This window comes from Pristis pectinata, chromosome 8 (assembly GCF_009764475.1).
Source record: "Pristis pectinata isolate sPriPec2 chromosome 8, sPriPec2.1.pri, whole genome shotgun sequence".
Classification (NCBI taxonomy): domain Eukaryota; kingdom Metazoa; phylum Chordata; class Chondrichthyes; order Rhinopristiformes; family Pristidae; genus Pristis; species Pristis pectinata.
Window position 1 is genome coordinate 3,822,612 of NC_067412.1, and position 18,522 is coordinate 3,841,133.

An 18,522-nucleotide genomic window follows, 5' to 3' on the forward strand; every position below is an offset into this window, starting at 1 on the left:
CAGATGCCACGAGAATGTAAGTTGTTGCTGTACAGTTCAGCGTTTGCTCTTCCTCGGCAGGTTAGATCCATGTTGGAAGGGTTTCTCCAAGATTCCGGCCTGACAGTCGGTGCTCTGGACGGTTGGGTCCTGGCCGGGCTTGGCAGCTTGCTGTGCGCAATGACCGGCAGTGAGGTCAACTCCATCAGCGCTGCCGCCTACAGGTAGAGAGCTCATCTTACAAGTCAGTATCGGAATCGGGTTTTTTATCACAAATGGTGTGAAATGTGTTGTTTTGCGGCCAGCAGTACAGTGCAAAGACATAAAATTACTATAAATTGCAAAAATAAATAAAGAGTGCAAAAAAAAATGAGGCAGTGTTCATGGACTGTTCAGAAATCTGATTGCAGAGGAGAAGAAGCTGTTCCTGAATCATTGAGTGCGGGTCTTCAGGCTCCTGTACCTCCTCCCCGATGGTAGTAACAAGAAGAGGGCATGTCCCAGATGGTAAGGGTCCTTGGTGAAGGATGCTGCCTTCTCTGAGCACAGGGTGCCCGATGCCCAGTGCTGGGGTCTGCTTCTCTCTGAACCTCTCTCACCACCGGGGTCTACTGCGATTTAGGAAGAACCGTCAGGTCCACACGAGACCCTCGAGGGATCGGAACCGGAGTCGTAAGAGGCACTGGTGGACACCTTCCACCTCTTATTCCCATTTGGCTGACAGCTGCGGAGGGGAGCTCTTGTGTCCATGTGGGTCACACAGTGTGGGGTGAGGTGGGGTCAGAGCCCAACCCTGCCCACTAATCCACCCAACACATTAGAGTCACAGCACGGAAACAGGCCATTCGGCCCAACTCATCCGTGCTGACCTGAGCTAGTCCCATTTGCCTGCGTTTGGCCCATATCCCTCTAAACCTTTCCTATCCACGGACCTGTCCAAGTGTTGTTAATGTACCTGCCTCTACCACTTCCTCTGGCAGCCCGTTCCACATACCCACCACCCTCCGTGTGAAGAAGTTGCCCCTCAGATCCCCTTTAAATCTTTCCCCCCTCACTTAAACCTGTACCCTCTAGTTTTAGACTCCCCCCACCCTGGGGAAAAGACTGTGAGCTTCCACTTTATCTATGCTCCTCGTAAGTTTATAAACCTCCAAAAGATCACCCCTCAGCCTCTGACACTCCAGAGAGAAATGCCCCAGCCCACCCAGCCTCTCCTTGTAACTCAAACCCTCCAGTCCCCGGAAACATCCTCATAAATCTTTTCTGCACCCTTTCCAGTTTCCTGACATCCTTCCAATAGCAGGGCGACCAGAACTGGACACTGTCCTCCAGATGTGGCCTCGTACGGCTGTAACACGACGTCCCAACTTAATGTCCTGACCGATGAAGGCAAGTGTGTCAAACGCCTTCTTCACCACCCTGTCTACCTGTGTCGCCACTTTCAGGGAACCATGGGTCTGTACTCCAAGGTCTCTCTGTTCTACAACAGTCCCGAGGGCCCTTCTGTTCACTATGTAAGCCCTACCCTGGTTTGCCTTACCAAAATGCAACACCTTGCATTTATCTGAATTAAACTCCATCTGCCATTGCTTGGCCCACTGGATCAGTTGATCAAGACCCCATTGTAATCGTAGATACCTTTCTTCACTGTCCACCACACCACCAATGTTGGTGTCACCTGCATACTTATTAACCGTGTCAACTACATTCTCATCCAAATCGTTAACACTGATGAACAACGGAGGACCCAGCTCTGATCCCTGCGGCACACCACTGGTCACAGGCCTCCAGTCTGAAAAACAATCCTCTACCTCCACCCCCTATCTTCAACCTCCAAGCCAATTTTGTATCCAATTGGCCAGCTCACCCTGGGATCCCTGATCTAACCTCCCCGACCAGCCTACTATGTGGGACCAGAAAGGGCGGCACGGTAGTGTAGCGGTTAGCGCGACACTATTACAGCGCCAGCGATCGGGGTTCGATTCCCATCGCTGTCTGTAAGGAGTTTGTACATTCTCCCGTGTCTGCGTGGGTTTCCTCTGGGTGCTCCAGTTTCCTCCCACATTGCAAAGATGTACGGGTAGGTTAATTGGGTTTAAAATGGGCGGCGCGGACTCGTTGGGGCGGAAGGGCCTGTTACCATGCTGTAAATAAAAAAGAAATGCAGTCAGAGAGGGAATGGTATTGGTGTTGGTTTATTATTGTCACTTGTACCGAGGTACAGTGGAAAACTTGTCTTGCATACTGATTGTACAGGTCAACTCATTACACAGTGCAGTTACATTGAGTTAGTACAGAGTGCGTTGATGTAGTACAGGTAAAAACAATAACAGTACAGAGTAAAGTGTCACAGCTACAGAGAGAGTGCAGTGCAATAAGGTGCAAGGTCACAACAAGGTAGATCGTGAGGTCAGAGTCCATCTCATTGTATAAGGGAACTGTTCAATCCTCTTATCACAGTGGGGTAGAAGCTGTCCTTGAGCCTGGTGGTACGTGCCCTCAGGCTCCTGTGTCTTCTACCTGATGGGAGAGGAGAGAAGAGAGAATGTCCCGGGTGGGTGGGGTCTTTGATTATGCTGGCTGCTTCACCAAGACAGCGAGAGGTAAAGACAGAGTCCAAGGAGAGGAGGCTGGTTTCCGTGATGCACTGGGCTGTGTCCATGCTCTCTGCAGTTTCTTGCGGTCCTGGGCAGAGCAGTTGCCGTACCAAGACGTGATACATCCAGATAGGATGCTTTCTATGGTGCATTGATAAAAATGGGTACCCACCGGAGAGAGAAAGGACGTAAGGCAGGCGGTCAGGGAAACCTCAGCATTGGAAAATGTTCCGCGTCAGAAAATGGTGGGGGTGAGTGTTCCATGGGGGAGGGCAGCTGGAGTCACGATCACTGCGTTGTGGGGGTTTCAGTAGCACGAGGGGGAGGAGTGAGGGAGCAAGGAGAGAGAGCGGCTCCTCTTCACCACCTTCTGCCTCTTCCAGGGTCGCAGCGGCGAGGGTCGGCGAGACCGCCTGCGGAGCGGAGGTGCAGAGGGAGATGCTGAAGAAAGCGAGGAAGGTGTTTGGAGATGTGGTCAGGTGGAAGGGCTTCATCCTCTGGGAAGTCGGAACGGTGGCAGGTCAGGGAGTGAGGGAGACGGAGCCATGGCGACAGCGAGCCTGTGCTGGGGAATCCTCCGCGTGAGGGAACAGAGAGGGGAGTCGACGTTGACGAGAGTCACCCGAGTAGTTCCAGGGCTGAGGGACGTCAGCCCCAGGGCTGGACTGGGGGACAGTCACAGAGTCATTGTGTCACCCAGCATGGGAACAGGCCCTTCGGCCCAACATGTCCGTGCTGACCATCGTTACACCAATCCCACTGTATTCTCCCCACATTCCCATCAACTCTCCCCCCCGGAGCCTATCCCTACCACTGAGACAACACCAAAACTCCAGTGAGGAGCACTGGCAAACCCTAATGCTAATCGGCGACTCCTTGTCCCTCCCGACATAAGGGCAAAGAAATGGAAGCAGGAATGGGCCATTCCGCCCTTTGTGCCTGCACTGGATCGTGGTTGATGTTTGACCTCAGCGCCAGCTTCCTGCACGGTAGTGTAGCGGTTAGCGTAACGCTGTCACAGCGCCAGAGACATGGGTTCGATTCCGGCCGCTGTCTGTAAGGAGTTTGTACGTTCTCTCTGTGTCTGTGTGGGTTTCCTCCGGGTGCTCTGGTTTCCTCCCACATTCCAAAGACGTACGGGTTAGGAAGTTGTGGGCGTGCTATGTTGGCGCCGGAAGCGTGGCGACACTTGCGGGCTGCCCCCAGAACAATCTACACAAAAGATGCATTTCACTGTGTGTTTCGATGTACGTGTGACTAATAAAGAACTCTTATCTTATACACCTCTGGCCTTTGGCTCAGACCCAGTGCTGACCTCTCGATGTCAGGAAGAACAATAGACCTTAACGTCAATGAAACTTAGAAGGAATTATGTTGTGCAAAGTGGGTCCTTGGATAGTTGTCAATGTTGGTTTGGGGCTGAGCTAACTCTGACTCAACCCCACGAGCTTGGGGGTGATTTGTTTGACACCCTGCCTAATGTCCATGCTGATTCACTCCTCCGAGTTACAATCAGGCTGGGTGTGCCCTGGCAGAGCGGCTCGATTGCATTGACTGGGTCGTGGTTTTGGTTAAAATTGCCCCTTTAACAGACCATAGACAGGAGCTGGGAGCTGAGGGAACCTCAGTACAAGAGGAGCAGAAGGAAAAAGGTATCTACCAGGGGATATGTCCTAGCTCAGCATCACAGCCTCATCCCCCACCAGGAGGAGGCAGTACTGTTGCACGGGAGCCCCCGAGAGAGACAGAGAGAGAGAGAGAGAGAGAGAGAGAGGGCTCTCCTCAGAAGACTGCAGACTCACTCTCCCCACTGCAGACTGTGACCCCTCCACAATCTAATCGTTACCCCCAGTGTGCGGGTGCGGAGGTCAGGTGATGTATAGAAATCCCTCAGCGACAATCTGCTGGAGGTACTCAGCGGGTCAAGCAGCATCTGTGGGGGGAGCATAGAACACTACAGCACAGTACAGGCCCTCTGGCCCACAATGTTGTTCCAACACTTTATCTTAATCTAACCCTTCCCTCCCACATAGCCCTCCATTTCTTTATCATTCATGTGTCTATCTAAGAGTCCTTTAAATGTCCCTAATGTATCTGCCCCCACAACCTCTGCCGGCAGTGTGTTCCATGCACCCACCACTCTCTGTGTAAAAAAAACTTAACCCTGACATCCCCCTTATACCTTCCTCCAATCACCTTAAAATTATGTCCCCTCCAGTTTTGCCCTGGGAAAAAGTCTCTGACTGTCCACTCGATCTATGCCTCTTATCATCTTGTTCACCTCTATCAAGTCACCTCTCATCCTCTTCTCCAAAGAGAAAAGCCCGAGCTCACTCAACCTATCCTCATAAGACATGCTCTCCAATCCAGGCAGCATCCTGGTAAATCTCCTCTGCACCCTCTCTAAAACTTCCACATCCTTCCTATAGTGAGGCAACCAGAACTGAACACAAAACTGAACACAAAATTGTGAAAGGAACTGTCAACGTTTCATCGTCAACTCAAAGTCCTGTTGCAGGGTTTCGACCCAAAATGAATTCCTTTCCCTCCTCAGATGCTGCTCGAACTGCTGAGTTCCTCCAGCAGATTGTTTGTTGCTCCAGGTTCTAGCATCTGTGGTCTCTTATGTCTCCATAAGAATCCCTCACAGCCTGTGGCTGTCCACCTGCTCCAACTGTATTGGACGAATGAATCCCTGCTCCCGGTTTGTTGCAACGTCTCTGCCGGGTGACACCCTGTTCAGTGAACTCGGGGCCTCTGTGCGCGGTCATTCCCTGTGAGCTCCCACACCCTGCTGGTGGAAGCTGTGGTCTGCCGATCACTCTGCTGGAACTCGGGAGTTACTTCCAACGGAGACGCAGGGAGACTGCAGATGCTGGGAATCGGGAGCAACACACACAAGATGCTGGAGGAACTCAGCGAGTCAGGCAGCATCTGTGGAGGGAGATGGACAGTCAATGTTTTGGGTCGAGACCCTACATCAGGACTGGAAAGATAAGATAAGATCTCTTTATTAGTCATATGTACATCGAAACACACAGTGAAATGCATCTTTTTGCGTAGAGTGTTCTGGGGGCAGCCCGCAAGTGTTGCCACGCTTCCAACGCCAACATAGCACGCCCACAACTTCCTAACCCGTATGTCTTTGGGAGGAAACCGGAGCACCCGGAGGAAACCCACGCAGACACGGGGAGAACGTACAAACTCCTTACAGGCAGCGGCCGGAATTGAACCCGGGTCGCTGGCGCTGTAATAGCGTCGTGCCAACCGCTGCACTAAGAGGGGAGACAACCAGCATAATAAGGTGGGGGGGGGGGAAGGGGTGGAGCAAGAGCTGGGTGGTGAGAGGTGGATCCAGGTGAGGGGGGTGTGGTGATAGGCAGGGTGGGGGGGGGAGAGTGGGAATGATGCAAGGAGCTGGGGGTTGATGGGTGGATGTGATGAAGATGGAATCTGATCGGAGGGGGCAGTGGACCATGGAATAAAGGGAAGGAGGTGGGGAGGGGAACCGGAGGGAGGAACGTGTGGGTGAGGGGCAGATCGAGAGGGTGGGGGAGGGGACGGAGACGGGGTGATGGGGGCCAGCGGGATCAGGGGGGACAGAGGGGTGGGGTTGCCAGAAGTTAGAGAAATCGATGTTGAGGCCGTCAGGGTGGAGACTCCCGAGATGGAAGAGGCGGTGCTGTTCCTCGTCCAATGGTGTGCCGTGGTGCGGGGTGGCAGTTCTGGGGGGAGGCAGTTGGAGTCAGGCTCCACTTATGGTGCTGGTGGTGGGGACAATGGGTCTCCTGGCACACAGCCCACCCCACACCCAGCTCACGGGCCGTGGGCAGGGGGTGGGCAGGGCGGACTCCTGTGTTGTGTAACGGCTGCTCACTGTTTACTCCTGAACCCCTTCACAGCTGGGATGAGCCAGGAGGAGATCAAGCACCTGAACCAAGACCTGATGTCCTACTTCAAGCCAGAAGCAATCGCTGCCCTGCCCACTGACGTATTCAAGGTGAGGAGAATGGACTCTCTAACCCTGATCCCGGGGACACTGTCCGTGTTCACATCCTGCGGTTTGCTTCAACTTTCCGAGCACCCGTTGTGTCTGAGCCTGCCTGCTTGTGTCTAGGGTGGGTGGGGAGAGGGGAGGGGCACCCCAAGTGATGACACACCCAACACTGGGAGCAGGAGTCACAGACTTACTGACTGACTTACTGACTCACTGACTGACTGACTGACTGACTGACTGACTGACTGACTCACTGACTGACTGACTCACTGACTCACTGACTCACTGACTGACTGACTGACTGACTGACTGACTGACTCACTCACTCACTCACTCACTCACTCACTCACTGACTCACTGACTCACTGACTGACTCACTGACTGACTGACTGACTGACTGACTGACTGACTGACTGACTCACTCACTCACTCACTCACTCACTCACTCACTCACTCACTGACTGACTAACTGACTGACTGACTGACTGACTGACTGACTGACTGACTGACTGACTGACTCACTGACTGACTGACTGACTGACTGACTCACTCACTCACTCACTCACTCACTCACTCACTCACTGACTGACTCACTGACTCACTGACTCACTGACTGACTGACTGACTGACTGAATTATCTCTGCAGATACTGCCCAGCCTGTTAAGTAACCCCAGCATCGGCTGTATTTTCCTTCACCAGGCCGGTGGATTTGCGATGGATGGATGGGTCACTCACGTGTGTTGTGTTTTCCTGCAGGAGCTCTCTCCGGGACAGCTGAGCAGCCTGGGGCCTGAGAATGCGGCTGCCGTGACAGAGGCCCAGAGAGCTGTGCTGAACCCCGAACAGACTGCTGGCTTACAGGCTGCCAGGGATGGAGGGGAATCAAAGGACACTCCCCCCTCCACTTCCCCCGTCACAGGTAGCGAGTGTGGAGCCATCTCTGTGCTGAGCTCACTGTATAATGGGGGCTTCTCTCTGCTTCTAGTGGGTCCACACCTGTGGTGGTTCTACAGAAGTTCATCTTTGAACTCAACTTCCAAACTACTGAGGCCTGGGTCAAAACAGAGGCCATTCTCTGAGCTTCCTGACCCACCCTGGTTCCTCGATCCTAAGGTGTCTACTCATGTGTCTCATGTCTCAACCCACGTGTCCACCCCTCCTCACTCTCAGCTCTCTTTTGTTCAGTAACCTCCAGTTCCAGTAGCTTCTGCTATTTTGGTGCTCCTCCCAGTTCTCCCCCCTCCCATCGTGCAGAAGATACAAAAGCCTGAAAGCACGTACCACCAGACTCAGGGACAGCTTCTATCCTGCTGTTATAGGACTATTGAACAGTTTCCTAGTACAATAAGATGGACTCTTGACCTCACAATCTACCTCATTATGGCCTTGCACCTTATTGTCTGCCTGCGCTGCACTTTCTCTGTAACTGTAACGCTTTATTCTGTATTCTGTTATTGTTTTACCCTGAACTACCTCAATGCCCTGTGTAATGAATTGACCTGTACGATCGGTATGCAAGACAAGTTTTTCACTGTACCTCGGTACAAGTGACAATAATAAACCAATACCAATTCCATGTCCCCAGTTTCCATCGTAAACCCATGATAGAACGTAGAACAGCACAGGAACAGGCCCTTCGGCCCACTATGTCTGTGCTGACCATGATGCCAAATGAAACTCATCCCATCTGCCTGCACAAGATCCCTATCCCTCCGTATCTGTCGAAATCCCACTATTGTGTCTGCTTCCACACCGCCCCCGGCAGAGGGTGTGCCCTCGTCTGCCGAGGTCCAACACTCTGGAATTCCCTCCCTCCATCTCTGTCTTTCTGTCTGTCTGTCTGTCTGTCTCTCTCTGTCTGTCTGTCTCTCTGTCTCCTCTCTCTGTCTCTCTCTGTCTCTCTGTCTCCTCTCTCTCGCTCTCTCTCTGTATGTCTCTCTATCTCTGTCTCTGTCTCTGTCTCTCTCTCTCTCTCTACCCCCTCTGTCACTAGCCTCAGCACCTCTTCCTCCCTTAGACACTCCCTCCCTATAACTCTCTATCAATGCAAGCAGGTTCTGCCTCTCTCAGAGGATGCAAGGGCACTGCCAGGACCTGGAATGCAGAGGCAGACGCAGGTTTATTGGTGACTCTCAGAGAGGCTCGGTCTGTGCGGAGAGGGCAGGGAATGGGGTGAATGCCTCTTTCAAAAGGCCAGTACGGTCACAAGTGTCTGCGTTACCTCCCTCCTGTGTCGGGTTACAGTAAGTTAGTTACTTTTGGAGATGAAAAGACAAAGTGCAGTAAAATTCCAATAATCCGCTACCTGACTGCTCGGAAATCCTGACGGTTTGATGTTTTGGCCTCACCAGGTGATGTCTGCTGTGCCCCCCTCAAGCACTAACCAGAACCCCGAAACTCTCCCCACCCACTCACCGGGACCCCAGTCCCCCCTCCCCATCCACTCACCGGGACCCTAGTCCCCCCTCCCCACCCACTCTCCGGGACCCCAGTCCCCCCTCCCCACCCAGCATCCAGTTCCCCCTCCCCATCCACTCACTGGGACCCCAGTCCCCCCTCCCCATCCCCATCTGGCACCTCAGTCCCCCCCACTCCACCCACCCCGGGACCCCAGTCCCCCCTCCCCATTCCAGGACCACAGTCCCCCCTCCCCATCCCCATCTGGGACCCCAGTTCCCCCCTCCCCACTCCGGGAACCCGTCCCCCCTCCCCATCCCCATCCGGGACCCCAGTTCCCCCCTCCCCACTCCGGGAACCCGTCCCCCCTCCCCATCCCCATCCGGGACCCCAGTTCCCCCCTCCCCACTCCGGGAACCCGTCCCCCCTCCCCATCCCCATCCGGGACCCCAGTTCCCCCCTCCCCACTCCGGGAACCCGTCCCCCCTCCCCATCCCCATCCGGGACCCCAGTTCCCCCCTCCCCACTCCGGGAACCCGTCCCCCCTCCCCATCCCCATCCGGGACCCCAGTTCCCCCCTCCCCACTCCGGGAACCCGTCCCCCCACTCTACCTTTCAACTCCCCCGGTTCTGTTGACCTCCCTCTGTTGATCTTCACCTGATTCTGTTTCCCACCCTCCCTTTAAACTCACCGGGGTCACTTGTAAAAAATTGAATTTAAATGTGTGTTAAAGTTTCAATAAAAATAACATCCAACAGTCTGGAAAATCCGTAGTCCAGCCCCGCCAAATCCCGAGTGTGCCGGATTAACAGAGCTCCACTGTACTGTGAATCATACGCTGATTAAGAATTACTTTTGTGTTTCACTGATGTGACTTCTCTGTCTAACGACGCCTTTCATTGATTACACTTTTTAACAGGCTCGGCTTGCCGTGGTGAACTGTTCCTCCTGCTCTGGGCTGCCTCCACTTCCGTGTGTTTTATCCCCTGAGGATCAGACCACTGCTGAGTCCCACTGTCCGACTGCACACTATTTGTATATTGTAATTGTCAAAGGGTGTAGATGTCCCTGTTAACACAACGTGGCTAGCTGTAAAGACATAGACTAATGAATCTTCAGAAAGCTACACCAGCATTCAAGTTACATTTTAAGATCACAAGTGCTGACCACCACTTGCTGCGTTCCTAATGAGCTCACTTGTCAGTGGAATTTCAGGAGTAGATTTACAACCTACTTCTGGGACTGGAGGTTATTTCTTTGTACTTTGGCTAAGAGGCATCCCAAGCATGTGTTCCTTATCTCCTGTTGCTTTTAGAACATCCAGAGTCATAACCTAGTGCTGTGGCTCTGTCCCAAACCAGAGCAGGTGCAGTTTGACAGGATCCCTCCTCCAGAGACACCAATGAACTGCTTGTACTTTTTATTTGATTACAAATAAAAATGTCACAGTCATTTCTGAACCTGGTCCACAAGGGTCCAGATTTTTGCTAAAGTCAGTTTTGCAATTTGCCCCCATGACATTTGACCGCAGGACCTCAGTATCAATGGGAAAGGTCAAAGTTAAGAACTAATTCCATCCACCGAGTCTAATATTGGTGCCGTGCACTCCTGTGGAGAACATAAGGACTGAGAGCTTTTGTGACCTCAGTTCCTGAATGGTCACTGGAGTGGCTTCTGACTTGCAGTCACGGTTGTAATGTACGAAACGTGGCAGCCAATTTGTGCACAGCAAGCTCCCACAGAGTGACAACGAGCAGATTTTCAATCAACCTTTTGAGTGAAGGGTAAATATCAACTAGGGCACGAGAGAGAACTCTGCAGAAGTAGCATGATATGATATGATATCTATTTATTAGTCACATGTACATCGAAACACAGTGAAATGCATCTTTTTGCGTTACTGAGAATGTTCTGGGGGCAGCCCGCAAGTGTTGCCACACTTCCGGCGCCAACATAGCATACCCACAACTTCCTAACCCGTACATCTTTGGAATGTGGGAGGAAACCGGAGCACCCGGAGGAAACCCACGCAGACATGGGGAGAACATACAAACTCCTTACAGACAGTGGCGGGAATTAAACCCGGGTCGCTGGCGCTGTAATAGCGTTACGCTAACCGTTACGTGATTCCACTGCGGCACCCGCGAGGTTGTCGGATACTTGCTGCACTTCACCCCAGTCCTTGAGGCTCGACTCCTGACATCAACTCTCACTGCTATCTGTTCCCACTGACTTCAGGAAATATATCTGGAGGTCCTCCTGGACCCCGTGTGTAGATCCTTCATCCTTCACAAGTGCTTCCAACTCTGTATCAGAAAATCTCTCCTTACTTTCAAGGTCAGAATGATTTTTGTAGGAATTTCTCCCAACTGCGGTAGCCACAAGTCAGCTCTCCTTTAAGCAGTGCAGGCTGCTTTAAATGGTGCAGGCCAATCACAACTTTAGACCTGATTTCCCGACGTCAGTCTCAGTCGAGGAACAAGCCTTTGGGCTGGAGGCAACACCAAGGAAGTAGCTGTTCCTGAACCTGGTGGTGTGGGACCCCTGCCCAATGGTAGCTGCGAGAAGATGGCACGGCCTGGATGGTGGGGATCTTTGATGATGGATGTTGCCTTCTTGAGGCAGCCCCTCCTGTAGATACTCCCGATGGCGGGGAGGGACGTGCCCGTGATGTATTGGGCAGAGTCCCTGCGAGTTTCAGGTGAATGCAGGAAATATTGCTGTTGATCCAGATAACAAATCATCAGGATTTCCCAACAGCTGGATGGCGGATTATCGGAGTTTGAGTGTACACAGCAGAGGCAGCAGAGAAACAGGCCATTTGTTGTTTTTTACCTAATCATCCACCTCCCACACGCCGTGTCCTCGCCCATCCCCTCTGCTTGATCCCCATCGCTACTATCCTCTCGCTACACCCGTTTATATAAATGCGAACCCACAGTTCTGAGATCCAATCAGATCTCAATCCCCAACATTTTGTTCCCAATACGTGATTCATTAGAATGTTTTTTTTGGTATTAGTTTTATGGGTTAAATTATAACCTCCCACATTATTTAAACTTGTTGAAACTTTAGATTAAAGAATACGTTAAATATAAATGTGGCATCATTGGTGGTACAGCAGTTCCAGAGACACAGATTCGATCGTAACCTCGGGTGCTGTCTGTGTGGAGTTTGTACATGCTGCCCGTGACCGCGTGGGTTTCCCCTGAGTCCTCCAGTTTACTTCCACATCCCCAGAACATTGTGGTAGGTTAATTGGTATTGATATCGGTTTATTATTGTCACTTGTACGGAGGTACAGTGAAAAACTTGTCTCGCATACCGATCGTACAGGTCAATTCACTACACAGTGCATTGAGGTAGTGCAGAGTAAAACAATAACAGAATACAGAGTAAAGTGTCACAGCTACAGGGAAGTGCAGTGCAGGTAGACAATAAGGTGCAAGGTCACAACAAGGTAGATTGTGAGGTCAAGAGTCCATCTCATCATATAAGGGAACCGTTCAATAGTCTTATCACAGTGGGATAGAAGCTGTCCTTGAGCCTGGTGGTTCGTGCCCTCAGGCTCCTGTATCTTCTGCCTGATGGGAGAGGAGAGAAGAGAGAATGACCCTGGTAGGTGGGGTCTTTGATTATGCTGGCTGCTACACCAAGGCAGCGAGAGGTATAGACAGAGTCCATGGAGGGGAGGCTGGTTTCTGTGATGCGCTGGGCTGTGTCCACAACTCTCTGCAGTTTCTTGCAGTCCTGGGCAGAGCAGTTGCCGTACCAAGCCATGATGCATCCAGATAGGATGCTTTCTATGGTGCATCGATAAAAATTGGTGAGTTTCAAAGGGGACAAACCAAATTTCTTTAGCATCCTGAGGAAGTAGAGGCGCTGGTGAGCTTTCTTGGCCATGGCGTCTATGTGGTTGGACTAGGACAGGCTATTGGTGATGTTCACTCCTAGGAACTTGAAGCTCTCAACCCTCTCGACCTCAGCACCATTGATGTAGACGGGTGCATGTACGCCGCCCCCTTTCCTGAAGTCAATGACCAGCTCTTTGGTTTTTCTGACATTGAGGGAAAGGTTCTTGTCATGACACCATGTCACTGAGCTCTCTATCTCCTTCCTGCGCTCCGACTCATTGTTACTTCAAGATTCAAGATTCATGATTTACTTTATTGTCATTTCTCTGAGTATTTACATACACAAGAAAAACGAAATACTGTTTCTCACCAGCACATATCAGTGCAACAAAAAGAACAGTGATAAAATATCTAAAATAGTCTATAAAAACATCTCTAAAACAAAACTAAAAACATATCAACACCACATATTCATATCTGTTAAAGTGCGTTTATGTATTAATAAGTGCTTATTCAGCTCGAGATGAAGTTCAACGTATCAGGTAACTAACTATCAAACTGTTCCTGTATTGATGTGAGTATGTACGTGTGTGTGGAGGGAGAGCTTGTCAGTGGAAGGGGACACAGTCCATTTATGATCCTGACTGCTTGTGGGAAAAAACTGTTCAGCATCCTACTAGATCTAGAGCAGATGCTCCTATATCCCTTCCCCAACGGCAGGAGGGAAAACAAGTCATGAGAAGGGTGGTGAAAGTCCTTAATGATGGTCGTAGCTCTGCGAACGCAGCGTTGCTGATAGATCTCCATCAAAAAGGGGAGAGGGGCACCAGTGATCCTGCTCGCTGTCTTCACCATCCGATTGAGCTGCTGTTGTTGGTAGGCCTTGCAGCTACCAAACCAGGAGGTGAGGCAGTAGGTCAGGATGCTTTCAGTGGTGCCCCTGTAAAAAGTGATGAGGTATGGAATAGGGAGGCCTGCCTTTCTGAGTCTCCGGAGGGGGTAAAGCCGCTGCTGGGCTTTTTTAACGATGGCCGCAGTGTTAATAGTGGAGGTCAGATCATCCGCTAAATGAACACCCAGGAACTTCTTTTAAATTTTATTTACAGCGTGGTAACAGGCCCTTCCGGCCCAACGAGTCCACGCCGCCCATTTTGAACCCCCATATTAACCTACCCGTACGTCTTTGGAATGTGGGAGGAAACCGGAGCACCCGGAGGAAACCCACGCAGTCACGGGGAGAACGTACAAACTCCTTACAGACAGCGGCCGGAATCAAACCCCGATCGCTGGCGCTGTAAAAGTGTCGCGCTAACCGCTACGCTACCGTGCCGCCCTCTGCTGACCCTCTCCACAGCAGCACCATCAATAGTCAGCGGTGTGTGATCGAGCTCGCCAGCCCTCCTAAAATCAATCACCTTCTCCTTTGTTTTGTCCACATTGAGGGTGAGATTGTGGAATCTGCACCAGGCTGTTAGCTGCTGCACCTCCATCCTATATGCAGACTCATCATTGTCACTGACTAGACCCACCACCGTTGTGTCATCTGCGAACTTAATGATGTAGTCGGTGCTGAATCTAGCAATGCAGTCGTGCGTGAGCAGACTAAACAGTAAAGGGCTCAGGACGCAGCCTTGAGGTGAGCCTGTGCTCACTGAGATGGTTCCTGATGTACGACTGCCAACTCTAACTATCTGCTGCCGCTGTGTCAGGAAATTGAGGACCCAACTGCAAATGCCAGTATCCACCTCTAACAGCCTCAGCTTTCCCGCCAGCTGTTGTGGAATGATCGTGTTAAATGCTGAGCTGAAGTCGATGAAGAGGATCCTGGCGTATGTACTCTTCCCCTCCAGATGTGACAGTGTGAGGTGGAGCAAAGTGGACATTGCACCCTCTGTGGATCGATTGACTCCATATGCAAACTGTAGGGGATCTAATTTTGCAGGGAGACAGGTCTTAATGTGCTGCATGACCAATAGCTCAAAGCATTTCATTATTATTGGTGTCAGGGCCACAGGGCGGAAGTCATTCAGACGGGCTGGGTTTGACTTCTTAGGGACAGGAATAAGGAGGGCACTTTTGAGGCAGGTGGGCGCCGCTGGCTGACTGAGCGAGATATGAAGATGTCTGCAAAGGCATCCTTCAGCTGCTCTGCACAATCCTTTAAAGCACGTCCAGGAATGTTGTCCGGCCCCGCAGCTTTCCGTGGATTGACGCTGGAGAAGGCCTTGTTCACTCCAGCTGTAGGCAGCTGAAGTTCCTGGTCTCTTGATGATGGTTGAAGCATCTGTGCCTGAACGGTGTTATTTGCCTCAAAACCTGCATAATAAACATTAAGTTTATCTGGTAAAGAGGGATCATTGTGACATAACTGCGGGAGGGGGTGGGCTTGTGGTCGGTGATTGTTTGAAATCCCTGCCACAAACGACGTGTGTCTTTGTTGCTCGTGAAGTGGCTGTTAAGTTTCTGTCCATACAGCCTCTTCGCCTCCCTGATCCCCTGGGACAAGTTTTTCCTTGCCAATCTGTACGCAGCAATGTCCCCAGATTCAAATGCAGCATTCCGGGCTCTCAGCAGTGAACAGACTTCCCCAGTCAACCAAGGTTTCTGATCGGCGCGCATCTTGATGGTTTTGACCAGTCACGTCATCTGTGCATTTATTGATGTAGCCAATGCCGGTCTCTGTGTCTTCCTGCAAGTCAATGACATTGTCAGATGTTGCTGCCTCTTTAAAGATATCCCACTGTGTATTTTCAAGACAGTCTTGCAATGCTGAAACTGCTTCCTGTGGCCATATTTTAACTTCTCTGACCACTGGCTTGTCTTGTTTCACTTGAGGTACAGCCCACTATGGTGGCATCATCTGCAAACTTGTAGATGAAGTTAGAGCAGAATCTGGCGGCACAGTCATGAGTGTATAGGGAGTAGAGTAGAGGGCTGAGGACGCAGCCTTGTGGGGCACCAGTGTTGAGACTAATCGTGCCAGAGGTGTTGCTGCCTCTCCTCACTGATTGGCCACTAGAGGTTACTCCTTATTGTCCAAAAGTAGCAAAAGAATCAAAAGGGAATTGATGGATGTGTATGTGAGTGAGACTAATCTGCAGAACTACAGACAGTCTGTTGGAGGAACTCAGAGGGTCGAGCAGCATCTGCGGGGGGAAAGGAGTTGTTAATGTTTCGGGTCGAGACCCTGCATCTGCTGCAGGGCTACAGGGAGACAAGGACAGAGGGAATAGGACTGATGGGATTGCTTTGCTGAGAGCTGGCATGAACCTTATGGGCCGAATGGCCTCCTTCTGTGTTGTAATAAGTAAATAAAAGTTAGGATAGTGGTGTTGCCCTAACTATAGGTTTCCAAAAATCCTCTCACCATTTCTGGAATGAGTGCCGATCACTTCACTACATAGGAAAGCGGGAAACCAGGGAATTATAGACAGAGAAACTGCTAAAATGACTGATCTGTTGGTCAGAGAGAGCCAGCAGGGTGTGTATCCGATGAACCTGGCTGAAATTTTTGAGGGGTGGCTAAAGCAGAGGACAGACTTTAAATGTTATTTATGTGGATTTCCAGAAGACGTTTGATAAAGTTTTTCATGAGAGAGTGTTGGCAGTCTGGGCTGTTGGAACTGATGCAAATCACTGACCTTCCTCAGAAACTGGCTGACTGTTTGTAGTCAAAGAATATTGGGCAGGCACTCGAATGGCAAGGCGTGACTATGGGAACCCATAAGGATCTGTGTTCAACAGGAAACATTGAACTGCGAAGGAAATATTTTACTAAGTGGATGGACCAAGCTGAATCAGAATCAGGTTTATTATCACTGACTTACATGACGTGAAATGTGTTGTTTTGCGGCAGCAGTACAGTGCAAAGACAGAAAATTACTATAAATTACAAAAATAAATAAATAGTGCAAAAAAAGAATAATGAGGTAGTGTTCATGGACCGTTCAGAAATCTGATGGCGGAGGGGAAGAAGCTGTTCCTGAATCATTGAGTGTGGGTCTTCAGGTTCCCGTACCTCCTCCCCGATGGTAGTAATGAGAAGATATCATTGTAGGCACATGTCATTTGGCCAAAAAGCGCAGAGCAGACTACTTTCTAAATGGTGAAAGACTAGAAGCAGTGGAATCTCAGGGGGACTTGGGGAAGGGAGAGGAGTTGTGGTGGTTTCAAGAACAGGTGCAGAAAATACAGGCAGTCGCCGGGTTACATAAAGGTTCTGTTCCTGAGCACAGCCATAAGCTGATTTCTCCATAAGTCAGAAATGTCCATTTCCATAAGATAAGATTTCTTTATTAGTCACATGTACATCGAAACACACAGTGAAATGCATCTTTTGCATCGAGTGTTCTGGGGGCAGCCCGCAAGTGTCGCCACGCTTCTGGCGCCAACATAGCACACCCACAACTTCCTAACCCGTACGTCTTTGGAATGTGGGAGGAAACCGGAGCACCCGGAGGAAACCCACGCAGACACGGGGAGAACGTACAAACTCCTTACAGACAGCGGCCGGAATTGAACCCGGGTCGCTGGTGCTGTAATAGTGTTACGCTAACCGCTACACTACCGTGCCTGCCCTTATAACTACCCATGTTGTATCGCTCCATGTGCACTTGCTATAATTCTTTCATTTCATTAATCACCCTAACTCTACCTATAATTAACTAATGGAAAATATACTGTATCCAGTCATTAATGAATACCATGAAACATTTTATTATTATACTAATGGCTTGAAAAATGCTTTAAAAACGTATGGGGAAATTTGTGTACAGTTAGATTTCTGTAAGTAGGTCATCCGTAATCTGGGGAGTCCCTGTAGTTGAAAAGGTGAATAGAATGCTGAAGTAAAAAAAACAACTGCTGGAGGAACTCAGTGGGTCAGGCAGCATCTGTGGACAGTCAATGTGTGTTAGAATGCTTGGAATAGTTAGCTGTGTCGTCGTGGCTATCCCTCGAGGTCGAGGATGATGGTCTTCGTTCCGTTGATCTATTTATGGGCTCTCAAGTGGCTTATGAGTCCAATCTTGGCTCTGAAAGTTCTTCCGCATTCAGGACAGGTAGTTCCAGACGGCAGAACGGGCTTTGGGTGTTGCTGCCTCTCTTTCCATTTTCTTTTCTTCTAATTCTGCACATCTGTGGGATCTGATGGAGCGGTCATGTTGTTTGGATGAAAGACGAACATCTGCCGGAAACAAATCTTCTACTCCCAGCTTAAAGTTGGCAAATGTAAAAGAGGCAGACAACAGAAGACATTCAAAGACGTCTGGAAGGGTACTGACATTCTTGCAGGAAGGTTTGCTAATGCTGCTCGGGGGGGTTTAAACTAAATTTGCAGGGGGAGGGGATCCAGAATGAGAGAGAGGATAGCGAGATGGAGGGTAGAGGACAGGTAGGAACTACACAATTTCGGAACATTAATACAAATGGAGAGAGGAGAAATGGGTTAAAAATCCTGTACCTGAATGCACGGAGTGTCAGGAATAAGGTAGGCGAGCTTGAAGCTCAGATACGAATGGGTAAGTATGATGTTGTTGGGATAACGGAGACATGGCTGCAGGGAGATCAGACCTGGGAAATGAATTTTCAAGGGTATACATGCTATCGTAAGGACAGGAAGGTGGGCAGAGGGGGTGGGGTGGCCCTGTTGGTGAGGAATGAGATTCAGTCCCTTGCAAGGGGGGACATTGAATCAG

The 18,522-nt window shown here is 50.5% G+C and overlaps 1 protein-coding gene across 1 annotated transcript in view; it reads left to right on the top strand.

Moving 5' to 3' along the window:
* The window catches only part of LOC127573208 (otoancorin-like), an 80,703-nt gene extending 70,444 nt beyond the window's left edge, over positions 1–10,259 (top strand). The window contains exons 27-31 of the mRNA XM_052021209.1: positions 61–203; positions 2,960–3,096; positions 6,479–6,576; positions 7,331–7,493; positions 9,892–10,259. Of these exons, the coding sequence (XP_051877169.1) occupies positions 61–203; positions 2,960–3,096; positions 6,479–6,576; positions 7,331–7,493; positions 9,892–9,962 (612 nt within the window). The 3' untranslated portion in view covers positions 9,963–10,259. The remainder of the gene's footprint in view (positions 1–60; positions 204–2,959; positions 3,097–6,478; positions 6,577–7,330; positions 7,494–9,891) is intronic.
* The last annotated feature ends 8,263 nt before the right edge of the window (positions 10,260–18,522 follow it).